The following is a 23459-nucleotide window of genomic DNA, read 5'->3' as shown; positions in this document are numbered from 1 at the left end:
ATTTGTGAATTATTTATGGCATTTATTTCTGTTAGTTAAAAATTATATTTGTTTAAATTATAAATAATGTGTTTGGCTTTCATTTTTTTTATCAGTTTGCATTGTTTACTTATAATAGATTAATTTCATTTGATAAATATTTTGAGAGATACGCAAATTGAACATTAAAATGTTTATAAAAATAAATAATTATTTGGATGACATATTGTTCTATGGGAAACCCTTATCCGGATAACATTTTCTATCAGAAAACTTTATCCGTATAACATTTTCTAAAGGAAAATAATTCTTTTAAATAAATGTTTGGTTTTTACATTTTTATTTTCCCCTGACAAATCCCCCGCTTTGTTAATTAATCACAAGTAAAGCTTTCAGCCACGACTAGTTTTTCCATCATTTAGTTGGTTTAATATTCTTTCCAAACCAGAAAAATTATTAATTAAAATTTCTTATTTATTTTCAATGTTTTTTTACTAACAACAACACACCAACCCTTTTTAAAACATAAAACTTTAAAAAAGATTTCAAAAAGCAAAAGGAAGCCGAAGAAAATGCACAAAAACTTTTTGTGACACAACAATTGCTGAAATTAAAATCCGAATCCAAACCTCCCGAAGAGGAGTTAGATCAACAAGATCAGGAACGTCGTCTATTGGAACAGTATGCTCTGTCGCCAACCACTGAGACCATTATATCGGCCGATGGTGATCAGTTAACCATACATCATCCGCGGGAAGAGCCAATCAAGCGGTCTAAAACGAAATTACGAGATTACTTTGTATCCGAATTTGGTATTTACAAAACAATTTTCTTTCATTTCTACCTTTTTTCACAATCTAATCTTCTCGTAACTTTTGTGTAATATAAAATTTGTGTGCTCCTCACCAACAACACCTCCATCATTACAAAATATTTGTATCTCCACCACCTAGTGATGGCAAAAAATATGAAGCTCCTTTTGTGTGTATATCGCTATATTCAGGTGTTGGAAGGACATTCAGTTTCTTCCTTTAACTTCCAACTCACCTAATCTCCTTTTCAGTGCACTAAGTGTTTACTCAACACCTTTGTGGCATTTTAGATACATATCTATTTTACTCTTCCATTTCTTCTGTAGATAGATACCTACAAACATACATATATATAAAATGGCTACTAAAGTTGTATATTATATCTTTTGCAAAATTGTGAATCATCAGCACATTTCTTTCTTCTCTCTACCATACACATGGTGTAGTTTGAAAACATTGGGGTAGAGATATAAAAATGGTATGTAAATAAAAAATAAGATTTTCTATATGATAACCTTATCCGAAAAAATAATTTCTGTATGAAGACCGTATCCGGATAACATTTTCTGTAAGAAAACCTTATCCGGATAACATTTTCCATACGAAAACCTTATCCGCATAACATTTTATATTAGAAACCCTTATCCGGATAACATTTACTATAAGAAAACCTTATCCGGATAGCATTTTCTATAGGAAAACATTATCCGGATAACATTTTCCATACGAAAACCTTATCCGCATAACATTTTCTATAAGAAAGCCTTATCCGGATAACATTTTAAATTAGAAAACTTTATCCGGGTAACATTTACTATAAGAAAACCTTATCCGGATAGCATTTTCTATAAGAAAACTTTATCCGGATAACATTTCCTATACGAAAATCTTATCCGGATAACATTTTCTATGCGAAAACCTTATTCGGATACGATTTTCTACACGAAAACCTTTTCCGGATAAAATTTTCTATACGAAAACCTTATCTGGATACAATTTTCTATACGAAAACATTATCCGGATAAAATTTTCTATACGAAAACCTTATCTGAATAAAATTTTCTATACGAAAACATTATCCGGATAAAATTTTCTATACGAAAACATTATCTGGATAAAATTTTCTATACGAAAACATTATCCGGATACAATTTTCTGTACGAAAACACTATCCGGATAAAATTTTCTGTACGAAAACACAATCCGGATAAAATTTTCTATACGAAAACATTATCCGGATAAAATTTTCTATACGAAAACATTATCCATATAAAATTTTCTATACGAAAACATTATCCGGATAAAATTTTCTATACGAAAACATTATCCGGATAAAATTTTGTATACGAAAACATTATCCGGATAACATTTTCTATACGAAAACATTATCCGGATAACATTTTCTATACGAAAACATTATCCGGATAACATTTTCTATACGAAAACATTATCCGGATAACATTTTCTATACGAAAACATTATCCGGATAACATTTTCTATACGAAAACATTATCCGGATAACATTTTCTATACGAAAACATTATCCGGATAACATTTTCTATACGAAAACATTATGCGGATAACATTTTATATAAGAAAAATTTATCCGGATATCATTTGCTATACTAATATCTCATCCGGATAATATATTTTCTTTACGAAAACCTTATCCGAATAAAAATGTTAGCCGGATAAGGTTTTTGAATAGAGAATATTATGCGGATAAGGTTTACGTATAGAAAATGTTATCCGGATAAGGTTTTCGTATAGAAAATGTTATCCGGATAAGGTTTTCGTATAGAAAATATTATCCGGATAAGGTTTTCATATAGAAAATGTTGTCCGGATAAGGTTTTCATATAGAAAATGTTATCCGGATAAGGTTTTCATATAGAAAATGTTATCCGGATAAGGTTTTCGTATGAAGAATGTTATCCGGAAAAGGTTTTCGTATAGAAGATGTTATCCGTTTAAGGTTTTCGTATATGAAATGTCATACGGATAAGGTTTTTGTATAGAAAATCTTATCCGGATAACATTTTCTATATGAAACCCTTATCCGGATAACATTTTATTTTAGAAAATCTTATCCGGATAGCATTTTCTATAGGAAAACATTATCCGGATAACATTTTCTATAGGAAAACATTATCCGGACAACATTTCCTTTACGGAAACCTTATCCGTATAACATTTTCTATAAGAAAACTTTATCCGGATGACATTTTCTATACCAAAACCTTATTCGGATAACATTTCCTATACGAAAATCTTATCCGGATAACATCTTCTATACGAAAACCTTTTCTGGATAACATTCTTTATACGAAAACCGTATCAGGATAACATTCTCTATACGAAAACCTAATCCGGATAACATTTTCTATACCAAAATCTTATCCGGATAATATATTTTCTTTACGAAAGCCTTATCCGAATAAAAATGTTATCCGGATAAGGTTTTTTAATAGAGAATATTATCCGGATAAGGTTTTCGTATAGAAAATGTTATCCGGTAAGGTTTTCGTATAGAAGATGTTATCAAGATAAGATTTTCGTATTTAAAATGTTATCCGGATAAGGTTTTCGTATGGAACATGTTATCCATATAAGGTTTTCCTATAGAACTTGTTATCCGTATAAGGTTTTGGTATAGAAAATGTTATTCGGATAAGGTTTTCGTATAGAAAATATTGTCTGGATAAGGTTTTCTATACGAATATGTTATCCGGATAAGGTTTTCGCATAGAAAATGTTATCCGCATAAGGTTTTCGTATAGAAGATGTTATCAAGATAAGATTTTCGTATGGAAAATGTTATCCGGATAAGGTTTTCTTGTAGAAAATGTTATCCGGATAAGGTTTTTTTTATAGAAAATGTTATACGGATAAGATCTTCGTATAGAAAATGTTATCCGGATAAGGGTTTCTTATATAAAATGTTATCCGGATAAGGTTTTCTTTTAGAAAATGTCATCCGTATAAGGTTTTCTTATAGAAAATATTATCCACATAAGGTTTTCGTATAGAAAATGTTATGCGGATAAGGTTTTCGTATAGAAAATGTTATGCGGATAAGGGTTTCGTATATAAAATGATATCCGGATAAGGTTTTCGTATAGAAAATGTTGTCCGGATAAGGTTTTCGTATAGAAAATGTTATCCGGATAAGGTTTTCGTATGGAAAATGTTATCCGGATAAGGTTTTCGTATAGAAAATGTTATCCGGATAAGGTTTTCGTATAGAAAATGTTATCCGGATAAGGTTTTCGTATAGAAAATGTTATCCGGATAAGGGTTTCGTATAGAAAATTTTATCCGGATTAGGTCTTCGTATAGAAAATGTTATCCGGATTAGGTTTTCGTATAGAAAATTTTATCCGGGTAAGGGTTTTGTATAGAAAATTTTATCCGGATAAGGTTTTCGTATAGAAAATGTTATCCGGATAAGGTTTCCGTATAGAAAATGTTATCCGGATAAGGTTTTCGTACAGAAAATTTTATCCGGATAAGGGTTCGTATAGAAAATTTTTTCCGGGTAAGATTTTTGTATAGAAAATTTTATCCAGATAAGGTTTTCGTATAGAAAACTTTATCCCGATAAGGTTTTCGTATAGAAAATTTTATCCCGATAAGGGTTTCGTATAGAAAATTTTATACCTATAAGGTTTTCATATAGAATATGTTATCCGGATAAGAATTTCGTATAGGAAATGTTAGCCAGATTAGTCTTTTTTTTTATAGAGAATGTTATCCGAATAATATTTTGTTATTTGAATTCCTATTCGGATAACGTTTTCTTACATAAAATGGTAGCCGATTAATGATTTTCTATATAAAATATTTCATTAAAAAATTTTATATACTTTCTAGTTTTCTGTGAATACCCTAACTATATTTGTTGTCTTTGTCTTATATCATACTTATTGTTGTTGCTGTAATTGCTATAAAACATTCCTTATCTCTTACCACAATTCATTGTGTTACATTTCAAAAGTATCGTATTTATCTGTTCCGGTACTTCCGTCAAAGATGATGTGTGGTAATGATGATGTTGACACCCCCTCTTTGCCAAAGAATTCAATGTCAGCGAAAAGCTTCTATTCTATCCTATCAGACATTGAATTGTGGGCAATATGCGGTGCTAGTAGCTATCATTTCACGTTGTTAATGTTGTTGTTGTTGTTGTGTGCCTCTGAAATATAAAATAGCGGCATTTCAGTCATCTAAAAAAAAACCCTTATACTCCTCTCTTCCCCTTTTTGATATTGTAAAATATTTTATAATAATAATTAATTGTCACCAAACCCACAGTTCTTATCGCTCTTAGTTGAAAAATAAATGTGCAAAAACAAAACAAAGCATATTCGGTGCTCTATATAAGTGTAGTCTTATAACAAAAACATTTTTGTATTTTTTATATTTATTTTTATCTTAAACTTAAGTATGTATTCTTGTGCTTGTCAAGACAAACAAGACAAGGCAATCGACAGATGATGTTGAAACGACTGTTTTCCATGTTTCATGTTAATTGAAATTGTTTTAATTGAAAAGTTAAAATTGGATATTGTGAAATTCGAAGCGATTTAATTGGAAACTGCACCTACAAGTATTGCAGAGTTTAAAGAATAATTTCAAAGAAAAAAAAAGTATGGCAGGTTAAGTGAAAATATCAAAGGCAAAGCATACATTTTTTTCTGAATTTTTAAAGAAAGCATTGTTACTTGCGTGTAAAACTAACTTATCTAATGACGGCTGGCAGCAAGTCATTACAGCTTTCATGAAGTCATAATCGTTCTTTCATATCAAAATGTAGTAGACAAACTTAATATCATCATGCCATCATTAACGCCGCCATCGCCACTTTGTTATGATTACCACCCACACACTCAGACACGTGATGTTGGCATTGTTTCTTATACCATTTCTTAGTTTGTTTCTCTAAGTAGTATTAGGAACGCAAGGTTACGGCCCTTGAATGAAAAAAACAATGTCACGCAAGTTCGAACAGGCTTTAAGAAAATAACACAAAAATTTGTGTGGTTAAAGGAAATACAGTGTCGGAATTGTGGAAGACTGTGATGAGTGGCCTACAATCTAAAAGAAAATCTTATTTTAATTTCAAACCTAAGCATATCCTAATGGGATAACATTTTTTCTCAGAAAATCGTATACGGTTAATATTTTTTATACCAGAACCTTATTCAGACAATATGTTCTTTAAGAAAACCTTATCCGGATAATATTTTACCTTATCCGGATAAGTTTTCTGTAAGAAAACCCTATCCGAATAATATGTTCTTTAAGAAAACCTTGTCCGGATAATGTTTTCTATAAGGAAACCTACTACAGATAACATTTTTTGTAAGAAAATCGTATCCGGATAACATTTTCTCTAATAAAGCCTTATCCGGATAAAATTTTTTATAAGAAAAGCTTTCACGGAAAACTTTTTCTATAAGAAAATCTTATCCGGATAATATTTTCTTTAAGAAAACCTTATACGGATACAATTTTCTATAGCAAAACCTTATCCGAATAAAATTGTCTATAGGAAGACTTTATCCGGATAACATTTTCTATAGGAAAACCTTATCCGGATAAAATTGTCTATAGGAAAGACATTATCCGGATAACATTTTCTATAAGAAACCCTTATCCGGATAACATTTTCTATAAGAAACCCTTATCCGGATAACATTTTCTATACGAAAACCTTATCCGGATAACATTTTCTATACGAAAACCTTATCCGGATAACATTTTCTATACGAAAACCTTATCCGGATAATATTCTCTATAAGAAAACCTTATCCGGATAACATTTTCTATAAGAAATCCTTATCCGGATAACATTTTCTATAAGAAAACCTTATCCGGATAACATTTTCTATACGAAAACCTTATCCGGATAACATTTTGTATACGAAAACCTTATCCGGATAACATTTTCTATACGAAAACCTTATCCGGATAACATTTTCTATACGAAAACCTTATCCGGATAACATTTTGTATACGAAACCTTATCCGGATAACATTTTCTATAAGAAACCCTTATCCGGATAACATTTTCTATAAGAAACCCTTATCCGGATAACATTTTCTATAAGAAACCCTTATCCGGATAACATTTTCTATAAGAAACCCTTATCCGGATAACATTTTCTATAAGAAAACCTTATCCGGATAACATTTTCTATAAGAAAACCTTATCCGGATAACATTTTCTATAAGAAACCCTTATCCGGATAACATTTTCTATAAGAAACCCTTATCCGGATAACATTTTCTATAAGAAACCCTTATCCGGATAACATTTTCTATACGAAAACCTTATCCGGATAATATTCTCTATAAGAAAACCTTATCCGGATAACATTTTCTATAAGAAAACCTTATCCGGATAACATTTTCTATACGAAAACCTTATCCGGATAACATTTTGTATACGAAAACCTTATCCGGATAACATTTTCTATACGAAAACCTTATCCGGATAACATTTTCTATACGAAAACCTTATCCGGATAACATTTTGTATACGAAACCTTATCCGGATAACATTTTCTATAAGAAACCCTTATCCGGATAACATTTTCTATAAGAAACCCTTATCCGGATAACATTTTCTATAAGAAACCCTTATCCGGATAACATTTTCTATAAGAAACCCTTATCCGGATAACATTTTCTATAAGAAAACCTTATCCGGATAACATTTTCTATAAGAAACCCTTATCCGGATAACATTTTCTATAAGAAACCCTTATCCGGATAACATTTTCTATACGAAAACCTTATCCGGATAACATTTTCTATACGAAAACCTTATCCGGATAATATTCTCTATAAGAAAACCTTATCCGGATAACATTTTCTATAAGAAAACCTTATCCGGATAACATTTTCTATACGAAAACCTTATCCGGATAACATTTTGTATACGAAAACCTTATCCGGATAACATTTTCTATACGAAAACCTTATCCGGATAACATTTTCTATACGAAAACCTTATCCGGATAACATTTTGTATACGAAACCTTATCCGGATAACATTTTCTATAAGAAACCCTTATCCGGATAACATTTTCTATAAGAAACCCTTATCCGGATAACATTTTCTATAAGAAACCCTTATCCGGATAACATTTTCTATAAGAAACCCTTATCCGGATAACATTTTCTATAAGAAAACCTTATCCGGATAACATTTTCTATAAGAAAACCTTATCCGGATAACATTTTCTATAAGAAAACCTTATCCGGATAACATTTTCTATAAGAAAACCTTATCCGGATAACATATCCTCTACGAAAACCTTATCCGGATAACATTTTCTCTACGAAAACCTTATCCGGATAACATTTTCTCTACGAAAACCTTATCCGGATAACATTTTCTCTACGAAAACCTTATCCGGATAACATTTTCTATAAGAAAACCTTATCCGGATAACATTTTCTATAAGAAAACCTTATCCGGATAACATTTTCTATACGAAAACCTTATCCGGATAACATTTTCTATACGAAAACCTTATCCGGATAACATTTTCTGTACGAAAACCTTATCCGGATAACATTTTCTATACGAAAACCTTATCCGGATAACATTTTCTATAAGAAACCCTTATCTGAATAACATTTTCTCTACGAAAACCTTATCCGGATAACATTTTCTCTACGAAAACCTTATACGGATAACATTTTCTCTACGAAAACCTTATCCGGATAACATTTTCTATAAGAAAACCTTGTCCGGATAACATTTTCTATAAGAAAACCTTATCCGGATAACAGTTTCTATAAGAAAACCTTATCCGGATAACATTTTCTATGCGAAAACCTTATCCGGATAACATTTTCTATGCGAAAACCTTATCCGGATAACATTTTCTGTAAGAACAACATTTGCTATAACAAAACCTTATCCGGATAACATTTTCTATAAGAAACCCTTATCCGAATAACATTTTCTCTACGAAAACCTTATCCGGATAACATTTTCTCTACGAAAACCTTATACGGATAACATTTTCTCTACGAAAACCTTATCCGGATAACATTTTCTATAAGAAAACCTTGTCCGGATAACATTTTCTATAAGAAAACCTTATCCGGATAACAGTTTCTATAAGAAAACCTTATCCGGATAACATTTTCTATGCGAAAACCTTATCCGGATAACATTTTCTATGCGAAAACCTTATCCGGATAACATTTTCTGTAAGAACAACATTTGCTATAACAAAACCTTATCCGGATAACATTTTCTATAAGAAAACCTTATCCGGAAAAAAATCTTCTATACGAAAACCTTATCAGGATAACATTTTTTATACGAAACCCTTATCCGAATAACATTTTCTATAAGAAAATAATGTCTGCATAACATTTTCTATACGCATAACATTGCCTATATCAAAACCTCAACCTAGATGCTCTTCCCCTTTTTCGCAGATAGGTATTTTTCAGATTTGTCAGATTCTCCCTGCTCCATATGTCGCTTGCTTTTCCAATTTGTTTTAAATTTCCACATGGAGTGCAAAACAACTTCGACCTAACTGAACTTCTTAATGACACTTTTAGTTATTTTCTTATAATGACATTTGTCTCAAATCTCATCGTTACCATTCTTTTCGTGTCTTCTCGTCAGTCAATGCAATCAAATTGTAATCAAGTCTCAGCAGCTAGTTACTGCTGCTTATCTTCATGTCTGCTTACCGTCGATGAAGTACTCTCTTCTACTTATCAACAAATATTCACAAAGGTAATTTAAGACATTTTATTTTGTTATTGTTTATCAATAAAAATAATGGCGTGCTGAAAAATTTCCTATCTTAAGAAATAAAAATAAAATAGAAACTTTTTTAGGAAAGTCTTCTTGCAAAAGTAAAAATCGCAATAACCCAATAATGGGTTAGGCTTGTATTGAAATCAAAATTAAATAGAAATCACAATTCCATTATTCCATTATGAGTTCTATAATTAGCACATGATGTGCAATAAAACCATAATCAGTCATAAAGATGTTTTTGTTTGAATGGAAATCACATGAAAGGTGATATGATTGTTTGATGAGGCGAGGTTTTAGTGGAAGATGGGAAATAAATATTTTTTTGGCAGAACTCGGAGGCCTAAATTTATTTTGGTCCCCAGGTTTCTTTGTAAGTGTTAAGGTGTTAAAATGCCGCTATTTTATACGAATATCTGAGAAGACTTGTCTCTCATCAATAAATCCGATACGTTTCTATTATGACCTGCACGACTTTCTGTCATCTCATCACCACAATGGTTCCCATAATATGTCAGTACTATTTTTGAAATATATGAATATAGATTTGAATAAAATTCCATGTCAGATACATTTAGAGTGTCTATTGCATTACCTTGAAATAAAGTTAAACTTGAATTTTGTATATGATAAGGATAATATATCCAAATAGGAGACGCATGAGTATTGATAATACTTATACACACCATTTCCAAATGTAATTTTCATGCTTAATGATTTTGTGTCTGAAAGATAAATTTCAGATTGATTTTTTTAAAATTAGAAATATTTTTGCAAAAATTCTAAGCCCCATATGTTGGCAATAGGTTTCTGGTTATGACAGTATTTCAGAATGAAATCTCTAAAGATGTGTAGATTTCTCACACGACAATGTGTGCGATAGGATTCCAGAATTTCCAAAGCACAATAAGACTGTCATCCTAACCTCTTGAAATAGAATTAATCTTGAATTTTCTCCAAGTATTGAAGCAAACAGTGGACCTATGAGTATCGACAATAATCATACGCACCCTTTCCGATTTTAATATTAATGGTATGGGCGATAATTTAAGCATCATTTGTTAGGACGCAGTTGCATACTAGAGTAGATCTTAAAAGATATTTTGTCTACTAGATAATACCTTAAAATGGTCTCTTGTCTACTAAAAAATACATACCTTAAAAGTGATTTTGTCCATTAGGGAAAACAGAAGACCATAAAAGTAGAGACAAAAACCGGTTGATACGTTAGTAGTTACTCGAAGAAATGAAGAATAACACAACGGTATTTCTTGGCGAAAGTGTAGACAAAATAAGTGGAGATTTTTACAGTGCGTGCAGTTGACCATTATGAATCGTTTTTTAATAAAAAGTGAAAATGTCAAATTTTTGAGTTACTACTCTTTTGTTGAACAGGTGCGATATGTATTTAGCTGAGAAATGTGTTTACTATCGCTATGGCGTTGTCAAAATAGACAGATTTACTCAGTAGCCCACCATTCTCATCTACCGAAAATAAATTACTAATTACAGGCTGCGAAATTATTTGTTCTTATGGACTTTACATGTTCTCAAGAAGAATGATGACTATTTCGGCTGTGGGCGTATGAGTATTGACAATACAATACCACATAAAAGTAACCAAGGCTAACAATTACTGCACAATAAATTGTGTCCTTAATTACACCAATATTTTTCTAATTAAATGATAAAACATTTTTTTTCTAAAAGTACCCCTTCGATCTTCGAAAGTTTTTTCCTCACTTTCACATAATTTTAACGTGTTATCCCATAATAAAATTCCAATTTAATAGATGTAGGTTGTTTAAGATTTAGATTTTATTTATTTAATTCAATTCCAATTCCATGGTCTAAAACCCTAAGGCCTACGACATTTCCTTGAAATGGGGTTAAACTTGAATCAAAGTGTTGTCGCAAGGTTACAGGTAATGATTTTATTTCCCACAAATATCGTAGAAGTTGGATAGACTTCTCTCATAGCTAGCAATGACTGCGGTGGGGTTCTATCAAGTTCTGCCTGATTTTCCAGACCACAACAAGGCTGTCATCCTAACCACCACTTTGGTTGGCTCCAAAGCAGCGTTGCCGACAGTTTTTGGTCGGAAATCGTCAAAAAAATCGTCAAATCGTCAACAAAATTTGGAAAATCGTCAAAAAATCGTCATCATGATCCAAAACTAGGTTTGGTTACCGTTTAATGCAATTTTTTAGCCGATAGGTTTGTCAATGAGACCGACAACATAATATATACAACCCACAGCAGTAAATATAACCCAATCTCACTTAAAGGGTTGTCCCTAGTTGGGCAGACCACAAAAACTCATTTTCTTGAATTGTTTTCAAAGAAACTACCATTTTTTTTAAAGTTCGTTCATCAAGAAAGAAAGAGCACATCTTATATTACTTTTGGTATTTTTGTTGTTGAAAAATATTGCAAAGTCTTGTGGTAAATGGATATCTGCGAAACCCTTTTTTATAAAAGCGTTTTGCGATGCCAACGATGACTCGAAAACGAATGGGTCGATTATCGCACATGTGTGTAAGCATTTTAACCTTAAGACGAAACAGAATTTTAAACAAACTTTTTTATAAAAAAAATTTAACTGTCAAAGTCAAAATTTTGATTTTAACAAAAAATTGACTGTTTTTTTTTTTGTCAAAAAATCTAGCAATTTTTTTAAAAACTGTCTCGCTTAAGGTCAGCCGTTTATTTATTTAATAAGCTCACCAAACCATGTGAAGATCGGTCAATTCGGTTTCGAGCTGTCGTTGACACCGACTTCAAAAATGCCATTTCGAAAAAAACGCGTTCAAATTATCAAGAAATTGTTCCCTCAAACTTCGCTTGCTTGACAGTGTGACCCTCCATGTTTGTCGGTACACGTACATTTGGTTGATGGACAGTCGAAAATCGACAAAAACTCTCATTAAAGAGGACATGGGTCGGAAGTATTATATCTCGAAAAATTGTAAAGGAAGATTTTCATTCATTAACAATCCTACATGAAAATGTTCAGCTGATGTAAATCCAAGATGAGGCAAAAACTATGAAAATACCTCTATTCCAGATATGTATGTGCCTAAATAAAGCTATTCCGTCTTAAAAACATTAAAATAGCTCATGAAACCGAGTTTGGAATATTGCTTTCCTTAAAGACTTTCGTGAAATTCTGGTCAAAATATAGTTATCATGTTTTATTTCATGCAATTCGGGATTACGTGAAAAATCGTCATTTTGGACCATAAAATCGTCAAATCGTCATTTTTCAATTTTAGCCCAAAAAATCGTCAAAATGACGATAAATCGTCAAATTCGGCAACACTGCTCAAAGACGAAATATACATATTTAGGCTGTGAGCGTATGAGTACTGACAATACTCATACGCTTTAAAATCCATATAAAAGTAACCAGGTCTAACTATCACTGCACAATTAATTGTGCTCTTAAAATAACACCAATATTTACCAAATTAAATAATAAAATATTTTTTTATTTGTTTTTAAATTTTAAACGTGGTACTTTAATCATCAGAAATTTTTTTCCTAACTTTCACATAATTTTAACGTGCAAAATACATATATTTCCAAAAATTTATATTTCAACTTGACTTTTCCCAGGAACAAGTCATTTATAACAATTAAATAAATATTTTTAATTGACATGACCTTCGATGAAATTCTCTTTAAATGTTGCTCTTTCAGCAGAACTTTGTTTCAAAGGAAGTCATCATTCTGAGAACTGATCCAAAAACTCATCAAAGTGAAAATTGTGATAACGATTCTGGGAATCTTTTGGTTTCCTCATAAAGTGTTTTTATTTCGCCTGACTTAAATAAATGCAATGTAGAAAATATCAACAACATGCTTTTATTTACATTTTCAGTAACTTTTTTGTTGTTGCGTGCCTATATTTAGGCGTTTTGGGGATATTGTTAACAGTGCTTTTTTCAAAAAAGAAAAATAAACAATATTGAATTTCATAAAGCAAACATTTTATTTAAACGCAATCCGATCATATCATTTATCGAACAATTTACATGTGTTTAATATGCAATTAAATTACTCTAGCCTACTTTTAGGACCTTTTTTTGTGTCTTAATATTATAATGTATTTAATTGGCATATTATGGCTCAAAAGCAAAAAAAAAAAACATTGTTTTTATATGAAAAATTATCCATTTTTTTGTGCTGCACAACCATGAATAAAATTCATTGTCACTGTATATTGGTGGCAATTCATACTATTGCCTACAGTTAGGCTACGTATTTTATAATTAATTGTTTTCATTATATAATTAATTATGTGCGGGCTTTGGTCAAGGACAAGCGGCCTTGAAATTCGTTGAATGTTTATTTAAAGGGACAAAAGTTCCTTATAAAAAAACCTTTATTTTAATATATTTCCTGCTGATACTGTATCAGTTACTATATCACACGAATACTAAAACGCCTTAAACCGCATTTTTAGATTGTCAAAGGCGAATTTGTAGTTTTCGATCAATAGGTGATAAATGGGATCTATTTTGTACCCTTTCTGCTATGTTAGTTTCATTCTTTTGGGCTGCGTATAAGTATTGCCAATACTCATACGCTCTGTTGCCCCATAATAAAATTTTACTTCAATGGATGGTGGTTGTTTAAGATTTTTATACCCTCCACCATAGTATGGAGAGTATATTAAGTTTGTCATTCTGTTTGTAACACATCGAACTAATCATTTGCGACCCTATAAAGTATATATATTCTTGATCAGGATAAAATTCTAAGACGATCTAGCCATGTCCGTCTGTCTGTCCGTCTGTTGTAATCACTCTAGCGTCCGCAATAATTGAGATAGAGTGCTGAAATTTTGCACCAAAGGGTCTTTTTTCCATAGGCAGGTCAAGTTCGAAGATGGGCTATATCGTACCACTTTTTGGTATAGCTCCCATATAACGGTACCTCCGGATTTGAGGTATTTTGACGTTCTTCGCCACATTTGCAGACCGAATTAGCTATAATTTGGGATTTAGGGTTCCTAGTGATCAACAAACTTATATCCCAAAGGATATGGGCATAGGTCCATGTTTTGGTATAGTCCCCATATAACGGTACCTCCCGATTTTCGGTATTTTGAGAATTTTAGCTACAATTTTTAACCGAACTAGCTGTAATTTGCCATTTGAGGTTCTCAGTGGTCATGAAACATCTCCACCAAGCATCGTCAACATAGGTCCATGTTTTGGTATAGCCCCCATATAACGGTACCTCCCGATTTTCGGTATTTTGAGAATTTTAACCACAATTTGTAACCGAAATATCTGCAATTTGACATTTGAGGTTCTCAGTGGTCATGAAATATCTCCACCAAACATCGTCAACATAGGTTCATGTTTTGGTATAGCCCCCATATAACGGTACCTACCGATTTTCGGTATTTTGAGAATTTTAGCCACAATTTTTAACCGAACTATCTGCAATTTGACATTTGAGGTTCTCAGTGGTCATGAAATATCTCCACGAAACATCGTCAACATAGGTCCATGTTTTGGTATAGCTCCCATATAACGGTACCTCCCGATTTTCGGTATTTTGCGAACCCATATAACGGTACCTCCGGATTTGAGGTATTTTGACGTTCTTCGCCACATTTGCAGACCGAATTAGCTATAATTTGGGACTTAGGGTTCCTAGTGATCAACAAACTTATATCCCAAATGATATGGGCATAGGTCCATGTTTTGGTATAGTCGCCATATAACGGTACCTCCCGATTTTCGGTATTTTGAGAATTTTAGCCACAATGTTTAACCGAACTATCTGCAATTTGACATTTGAGGTTCTCAGTGGTCATGAAATATCTCCACGAAACATCGTCAACATAGGTCCACGTTTTGGTATAGCCCCCATATAACGGTACCTCCCGATTTTCGGTATTTTGAGAATTTTAGCTACAATTTTTAACCGAACTAGCTGTAATGATCGGTATTTTGAGAATTTTCGGTACAATTTTGTCTATTCAAAAATAATAGTCAATATAGGTCCATGTTTTGGTATATCCCCCAATATAACTGTACCTCCCGATTTTCGGGAATTTTCAGTGGTCACGAAATTTCTTCACTAAAATTCGTCAACATCCATTTTTGAGGGTCTGCATTGTTTTGATGAAACTACCCTCAATTTGACTCTTGAAGTTCCCTGCAGCTATAAAACTTTTTCGCCAAAAAATTTAAAGATAGGTTGACTATTTGATTTAGCCACGTAGGTGGTACCTTTCCCCTAGCTGAACACATTTTTTTAGATTAGATCAGATAACACTGTGCAACAAAATGGAGGTGAAAGTCTGGGGCACAGAAAATTCCTCTTGGGGAAGAAAGGCCTTTTGTGAGTATATTATGAACCCCGAAGGACAGATCCGCCGTGAGTCGAACTTCCGCGTTATGGCGTGATGAAATTTTTGTTTGAGACCCTGTGGGGCATCAGGAATTAGCGTTATATCTTTGTTCACGGTTGCTTAAGTGCTCTACAAAAACAACAAACAAAGATATAATGCTAATTCATGATGGCTTACAGGGTCTCTTGCAAAAACTTCATCACGCCATAACGCGTAAGTTCGAATCACGGCGCATCTGTCCTTCGGGGTTTTTAATATACACACACCAAGGGCTTTCATCTCCAAAAGGAATTATCTCTCTCCCAACATTTGTGTTCACAGTGTAATTTAAGCAATAGTGGGAGTCTAACCATTGCCGAAAAGTTGTTCCACCTAAAATTGTAAAAGGACCCTAATTATTCCATTTTAATTAAGATTATTTTATGGTGGAGGGTATAAAAAGTTCGGCCCGGCCGAACTTAACTACTTTTTACTTGTTTTAATTAACTTTAAATTCCATGATCGAAACCCTCGTTTATGTGACTTGAAATACATAATTTTTCTCACAGGATCTAAATTTTATCTTAAAGGCACAAAACAACCAAAAATTAGTAGAAAATTATTTTTAAATTGTCTGCAGACTGATATATAATGTATGTGAAATTAGTGCATACTTTTAGGCCAGACATATATATATTTTTGAATTCTATTAATTGACAATAATTACTGGGATGGTTTAAAGCATATTTTGGACAATTTAAAAATACAATCCAAATTATTTCCATTCCAATCCAAATATTTCCATTCAAAAAAAAAAAAAAAAAAAAAAAAAAAAAAAAAAAATCTAAAATTCTTTTAAGATCCAATGATTTCAACGTGTTTGTCTCTCTTTTCAAGGGGGCGTATAAATAGTGTCCATACTTATCCGATCCGATATTTACAAATTGATTTTTATTAAATATAGCAGATTTACATTTAACTTTAAATGATATATTTTTATAAACGATTTTCCTTAAAAATATTTTTCCTGCTTCTCTGTTTTTTTTCATCCTCCTCGCCTAATTCAATAAATCCTTGTTTCTTGTTGATAACCCAAAGTTGTACAGAAGGTCATTTACTTTGTAATTTTCTTGTCTCCTACCTGTCTTTTGCACAAATAATATGGCATACTTTTTGGGGTTGGTCGTGGATTAACCTTAAAACTCTGGAAATACCTTGCTGTTTTTCTTGAGTTGCAGAACATTTCATTTCATTTTTCATTTCTGGCCACATACAATATTGTGTTCTCATTACTTTAGCTCTGAGCTTTTTTGGCACAGTGACCGCCATAGGCTGTCATGATTAGTCATCAACTTAAGGTTGTTTTTTTTTTTTTTGTATACACTTTCCTTCCCCTTTCTCTTTCTCTCTTTCCCCTTCTCTTGTTTTACTCCTCTCCCCCAAAGTTTGTATTTTTTGCCTTTGGCTGCATTTAATTTTATTTGCTGTGTAAATGTCATGTGAAATACCAAAGGCAACCTTTGTACGAACAAAAAAAAAAAAAAAAAAAAAAAAAAAAAAATAGGTTGGTAATATCGTTCATCGTTCTCTGTAATTTGCAAATATATTTGTGGCACACTTTTAGGGTGGGACATGTGGGTAAGGATAATTTTGAAAAATGTGAGTTTCGACCATGTGGTGCTCTTTGAATTTCTAGTGTATATTTGGGATTTAAATAGAAATTATTTTTAAATTGTCTGCACACACATTGATAAATAAAAATGATATAAAATTTGTGCATACTTTTAGGTGACATGTATATTTTTAAAATCAATTATTTGAAAATAAGAATTTAAAAAAAATGAGGTCAAGTCCATATTCTGCAGAAGACAGTTGAGATAACTTTTTCAGTGGAGACAACTTTTTCCAAAGAAAAAGTCAGTGGAGACAACTTTTTCCAAAGAAAAAGTCAGTGGAGACAACTTTTTCCAAAGAAAAAGTCAGTGGAGACAACTTTTTCTATAGAAAAGTCAGTGGAGACCACTTTTTCTATAGAAAAATGCAGTGGAGACAACTTTTTCTATAGAAAAAAGCAGTGGAGACAACTTTTTCTATAGAAAAATGCAGTGTAGACAACTTTTTCTATAGAAAAATACAGTGGAGACAACTTTTTCTATAGAAAAATGCAGTGGAGACAACTTTTTCTATAGAAAAATGCAGTGGAGACAACTTTTTCTATAGAAAAATGCAGTGGAGACAACTTTTTCTATAGAAAAATGCAGTGGAGACAACTTTTTCTATAGAAAAATGCAGTGGAGACAACTTTTTCTATAGAAAAATGCAGTGGAGACAACTTTTTCTATAGAAAAATGCAGTGGAGACCACTTTTTCTATAGAAAAATACAGTGGAGACCACTTTTTCTATAGAAAAATGCAGTGGAGACCACTTTTTCTATAGAAAAATGCAGTGGAGACCACTTTTTCTATAGAAAAATGCAGTGGAGACCACTTTTTCTATAGAAAAATGCAGTGGAGACCACTTTTTCTATAGAAAAAGTCAGTGGAGACCACTTTTTCTATAGAAAAAGTCAGTGGAGACCACTTTTTCTATAGAAAAAGTCAGTGGAGACCACTTTTTCTATAGAAAAAGTCAGTGGAGACCACTTTTTCTATAAAAAAGTCAGTGGAGACCACTTTATCTATAAAAAAAGTCAGTGGAGACCACTTTTTCTATAAAAAAGTCAGTGGAGACCACTTTTTCTATGGAAAGTGTCAGTGGAGACCACTTTTTCTATAGTAAAAGTCAGTGGAGACCAATTTTTCTATAGAAAATGTAAGTGGAGACCACTTTTTCTATAGAAAAATTCAGTGGAGACACCTTTTTTTTATAGAAAAAGTCAGTGGAGACCACTTTTTCTATAGAAAAAGTCAGTGGAGACAACTTTTTCTATAAAAAAGTCAGTGGAGGCAACTTTTTCTATAGAAAAAGTCAGTGGAGACAACTTTTTCTATAGAAAAAGTCAGTGGAGACAACTTTTTCTATAGAAAAAGTCAGTGGAGACAACTTTTTCTATAGAAAAAGTCAGTGGAGACAACTTTTTCTATAGAAAAAGTCAGTGGAGACAACTTTTTCTATAGAAAAAGTCAGTGGAGACAACTTTTTCTATAGAAAAAGTCAGTGGAGACAACTTTTTCTATAGAAAAAGTCAGTGGAGACAACTTTTCCTATAGAAGAAGTCCGTGGAGACAAGTTTTTCTATAGAAAAAGTCCGGGGAGACAAGTTTTTCTATAGAAAAAGTCCGTGGAGACAAGTTTTTCTATAGAAAAACACCGTAGAGACAAGTTTTTCTATAGAAAAGGTCTGTGGAGACCAGTTTTTATATAGAAAAATCCGTGGAGACCAGTTTTTCTATTGAAAAAGTCAGTGGAGACCACTTTTTCTATAGAAGATACCACTTTTTCTAAAGAAAAAGTCTGTGGAGACCACTTTTTCTATAGAAGAAACTAATTTTTCTATAGAAAAAGTCAGTGGAGACAACTTTTTCTACATAAAAATTAAGTGGGGACTACTTTTTCTATAGAAAAAGTCAGTGGAGACCACTTTTTCCATAGAAAAAGTCAGTGGAGACCATTTTTTCCATAGAAAAAGTCAGTGGAAACAAATTTTTCTATGGAAAAAGTCCGTGCAGGCCAGTTTTCCTATAGAAGAAGTCTTTGGAGACCACTTTTTCTATAGAAAAAGTCAGTGGAGGCCACTTTTTCTATAGAAAAGTCAGTGGAGGACACTTTTCCTAAAAAAGTCTGTGGAGACCACTTTTTCTATAGAAAAAGTCAGTGGAGGCCACTTTTTATATAGAAACAGTCGGTGGAGACCACTTTTTCTATAGAAAAAGTCAGGGGAGACCACTTTTTCTATAGAAAAATTCAGTGGAGACCACTTTTTCTATAGAAAAAGTCAGTGGAGAAATCTTTTTCTATAGAAAAAGTCAATGGAGACCACATTTTCTATAGAAAAAGTCAGTGGAGATCTCTTTATATAGAAAAAGTCAGTGGAGACCATTTTTGCTATAGAAAAAGACAGTGGAGACCACTTTTTGTGTAGAAAAGTCAATGGAGACCACTTGTTCTATAGAGAAAGTCCGTGGAGACCAGTTTTCCTATAGAAGAAGTCAGTGGAGACCACTTTTTCTACAGAAAAAGTCAGTGGAGACCACTTTTTCTATAGAAAAAGTCAGTAGAGATCACTTTTTCTATAGAAAAAGTCAGTGGAGACAAGTTTTTCTATAGAAAAAGTCAATGGAGACAAGTTTTTCTATAGAAAAAGTCAGTGGAGACAAGTTTTTCTATAGAAAAAGTCAGTGGAGACAAGTTTGTCTATAGAAAAAGTCAGGTTAGACCACTTTTTCTATAGAAAAAGTCAGTGAAGACCACTTTTTCTATAGAAAAAGTCAGTGAAGACCACTTTTTCTATAGAAAAAGTCAGTGAAGACCACTTTTTCTATAGAAAAAGTCAGTGAAGACCACTTTTTCTATAGAAAAAGTCAGTGAAGACCACTTTTTCTATAGAAAAAGTCAGTGAAGACCACCTTTTCTATAGAAAAAGACAGTGGAGACAAATTTTTCTATGGAAAAAGTCAGTGGAGACAACTTTTTCTATAGAAAAAAGGCAGTGGAGACCACTTTTTCTATAGAAAAAGTCAGTGAAGACCACTTTTTCTATAGAAAAAGTCAGTGGAGACCACTTTTTCTATAGAAAAAGTCAGTGGAGACCACTTTTTCTATAGAAAAAGTCAGTGGAGACCACTTTTTCTATAGAAAAAGTCAGTGGAGACCACTTTTTCTATAGAAAAAGTCAGTGGAGACCACTTTTTCTATAGAAAAAGTCAGTGGAGACCACTTTTTCTATAGAAAAAGTCAGTGGAGACCACTTTTTCTATAGAAAAAGTCAGTGGAGACCACTTTTTGTATATAAAAAGTCAGGGGAAACAATTTTTTCTATAGAAAAAGTCAACATAGACTATTTTTTTTCATAGAGAACTTCTATAAGCGACCTAGAATTCTTAACTAACATCCATCCTGAATGTATTTCTACTCTTCTTTTTTTACCACTCCCAAATGTATGCCACACAAAAATGTAGTTTTTATTTATTTTTGTTTCCATAAAATTCACACCTTAATACCATGATTTGTTTTTTTTTTTTTTGCTTGAACTTTAATACTACTTTTGGCTTCATTTTGCTAAATCATTGGAGCGAAATAGTTTTTGTTCATTTTTCGAAACGAAGAACTTCAACAATTTACTATACTTGACACAATATTAAAACACTTGTGTTTGTAAAGTATAAAGAAACTTTAAGACACAACAAAAACAAAACATCCGCCAAAACTTTACAAAATGAAATTTCGACAGATTTCCCCAGCAGAAGTTGTAAATTTCCCACAAACATGCAATGGGAACAAAAAAGGAAATGAAAAAAAAAAACAATAGAAAAAAGAAATAAAACTAGGTGAAAGTAATTTTTAATATTATTTTAACAACTGTAAAGTTGTAATAATAAATAAGACATTAAGAAGTATCATATTTTGCCTAAATGTAGGCAACAAAATTTGTTTTAAGATATTTTTTTTACTAAACAACGCTAAAAGTTTTTTTATGGAAAGCCAAGACATGTGATCAAAGAAATTGTTTTTCCATAGCACGTTTTTGCCATTCAAAATGTCTATAAGTATTTTGTTGCCTAAAAGTGGCCTGTGTAAATGTTTTCAATTCTCTGCTTGCCTATAAATAACCCAGCACGACAATTTCTTTCTTCTTCTCATTAATAATTTATAAATTATTTTCTCCAGAGTTTGAATAATGAACACACCAGTTACAACGAATGAATGGCGGATAAAAGTTGGTGAAATAAATATCCATAAAATAGAGTATACTTTTAGGGTAGGAAATACTAAATGTTTATTTTTGTAGTCTCTGAAGCATGATTTATGTTTTGCAGACACGAAGAGGCGAAAGTTCAAATTAAAGGTAAATATAAATGGCAGGAATTATTTAGGGAATAACGGAGGATTCTGGAAAGGTTAATTTACAGATTTAAGAAGCCATAAGACCCTTAAAAATTTCTTAAATAATATATACTTTGACTCTAAGGGCAACCCATCATCAATTTTAGCTCTTTTAATTTTTTATAACCAGAGTCCGAAACTTATGTGGAACATAGAAAAGAAGAAATATAAAATCAACAAGATTTTCTCTTAACAGAAGGCGGTTGCGTATGAGTTATGTCAATACTTATACGCTCCGGGTATCCCTAAAACTGCCCTCATTCGACATTTTCTTGCTAGGCTTCTTTTACAAATCAAAGAAGCATAACTTTTAAGTATTTCCTATGAAAAATCCTGTTTTATTTTTTATAACCATGCTCGAATGGCGTGTGAAACATGGACCTTCTTATTTTCATAATCCCAAAACCACAGTTCCTGATTAGCAATTCCTAGGCAGTATCCTCGTGACTTTGTTATTGAAGAACTCCTCAAGCCTTGATATCTGAGGTCGTTATTGTAGCGTAACTTCCTCATTTTCACGCCTTGATTAACTTATTACTTTCACATATATTAAATATTAATGTAAACATATGTATGTATGTAACACAATGCGACCCAGTCACGCATATCTAACCTTTACTTGATGTACATTAATTTTTGGTATGTTATGTGTCATGTTGTCTGACAGCCATGTATTAAACGAGACGTGCATTTTTACGAGGAAAGTTTGTAAATTTTGGAGGTCAAATTTGTGTTAGTTATTACACAAACAGATCTGTAAAAAAGGAGACCACAATTGGAAGACCTGGATCCAATACCCACTACTTATAATGCCCATTTTTCAGATAATTTTTTTTAATCTTTTATAAATAATCGTTGGCTCCTAAAAGTATATTTAAACATTTTCGGACCCCTAAAAGTATGCCTTAATTAAATATCTTATTTTCTGGAATAAAGTAAGGCGCTACACACTTTTTTATTAGGAATTCATATCAAAAGTTTTCGACTGAATGAAGTTTTTCTATACAAAAAGTTTGCTAAATGCCTTTTTCTAGAGAAAAAGGTTGCTGAATTCCATTTTTCATAGAAAAGTTGCTAATTGCGGGATAGAAAAAAACTGCTGAATATAGAAAAAGATATCTGAATGCACATTTTCTATAGAAAAAGGTTGCTAAATGCATTTTTTCTATAGAAAAAGGTTGGTGCATATACTTTTTCTAGAGGAAAAGGTTGCTGAATACACTTTTTCTCTAGAAAAAGGTTGCTGAATGCACTTTTTCTATAGACAAAGGTTGCTGAATGCACTTTTTCTATAGAAAAAGGTAGCTGAATGCACTTTTTCTATAGAAAAAGGTTGCTGAATGCACTTTTTCTATAGAAAAAGGTATCTGAATGCACATTGTCTATAGAAAAAGGTTGCTGAATGTACTTTTTCTATAGAAAAAGGTAGCTGAATGCACTTTTTCTATAGAAAAAAGTAGCTGAATGCACTT

At 32.1% G+C, this 23459-nt stretch overlaps 1 protein-coding gene across 6 annotated transcripts in view; it reads left to right on the top strand.

The window, feature by feature from the left end:
- Window positions 1–23459, top strand: part of flw (protein phosphatase 1 catalytic subunit flapwing) — a 180905-nt gene that overhangs the window by 37354 nt on the left and 120092 nt on the right. For 3 of the 6 annotated variants that reach the window (XM_073978705.1, XM_073978704.1, XM_073978706.1), the window contains exon 3: window positions 522–791. The exons of the other annotated variants lie outside the window; for them this stretch is intronic. In XM_073978705.1, the coding sequence (XP_073834806.1) occupies window positions 522–791 (270 nt within the window). The remainder of the gene's footprint in view (window positions 1–521; window positions 792–23459) is intronic. 6 annotated transcript variants of the gene reach the window in all.

This window comes from Musca autumnalis, unplaced genomic scaffold (assembly GCF_047663935.1).
Source record: "Musca autumnalis isolate F117 unplaced genomic scaffold, ASM4766393v1 scaffold_3, whole genome shotgun sequence".
NCBI lineage: Eukaryota > Metazoa > Arthropoda > Insecta > Diptera > Muscidae > Musca > Musca autumnalis.
The sequence above is the reverse complement of the archived record's forward strand: the minus strand, read 5'-3'. Positions and strand labels throughout refer to the sequence as shown.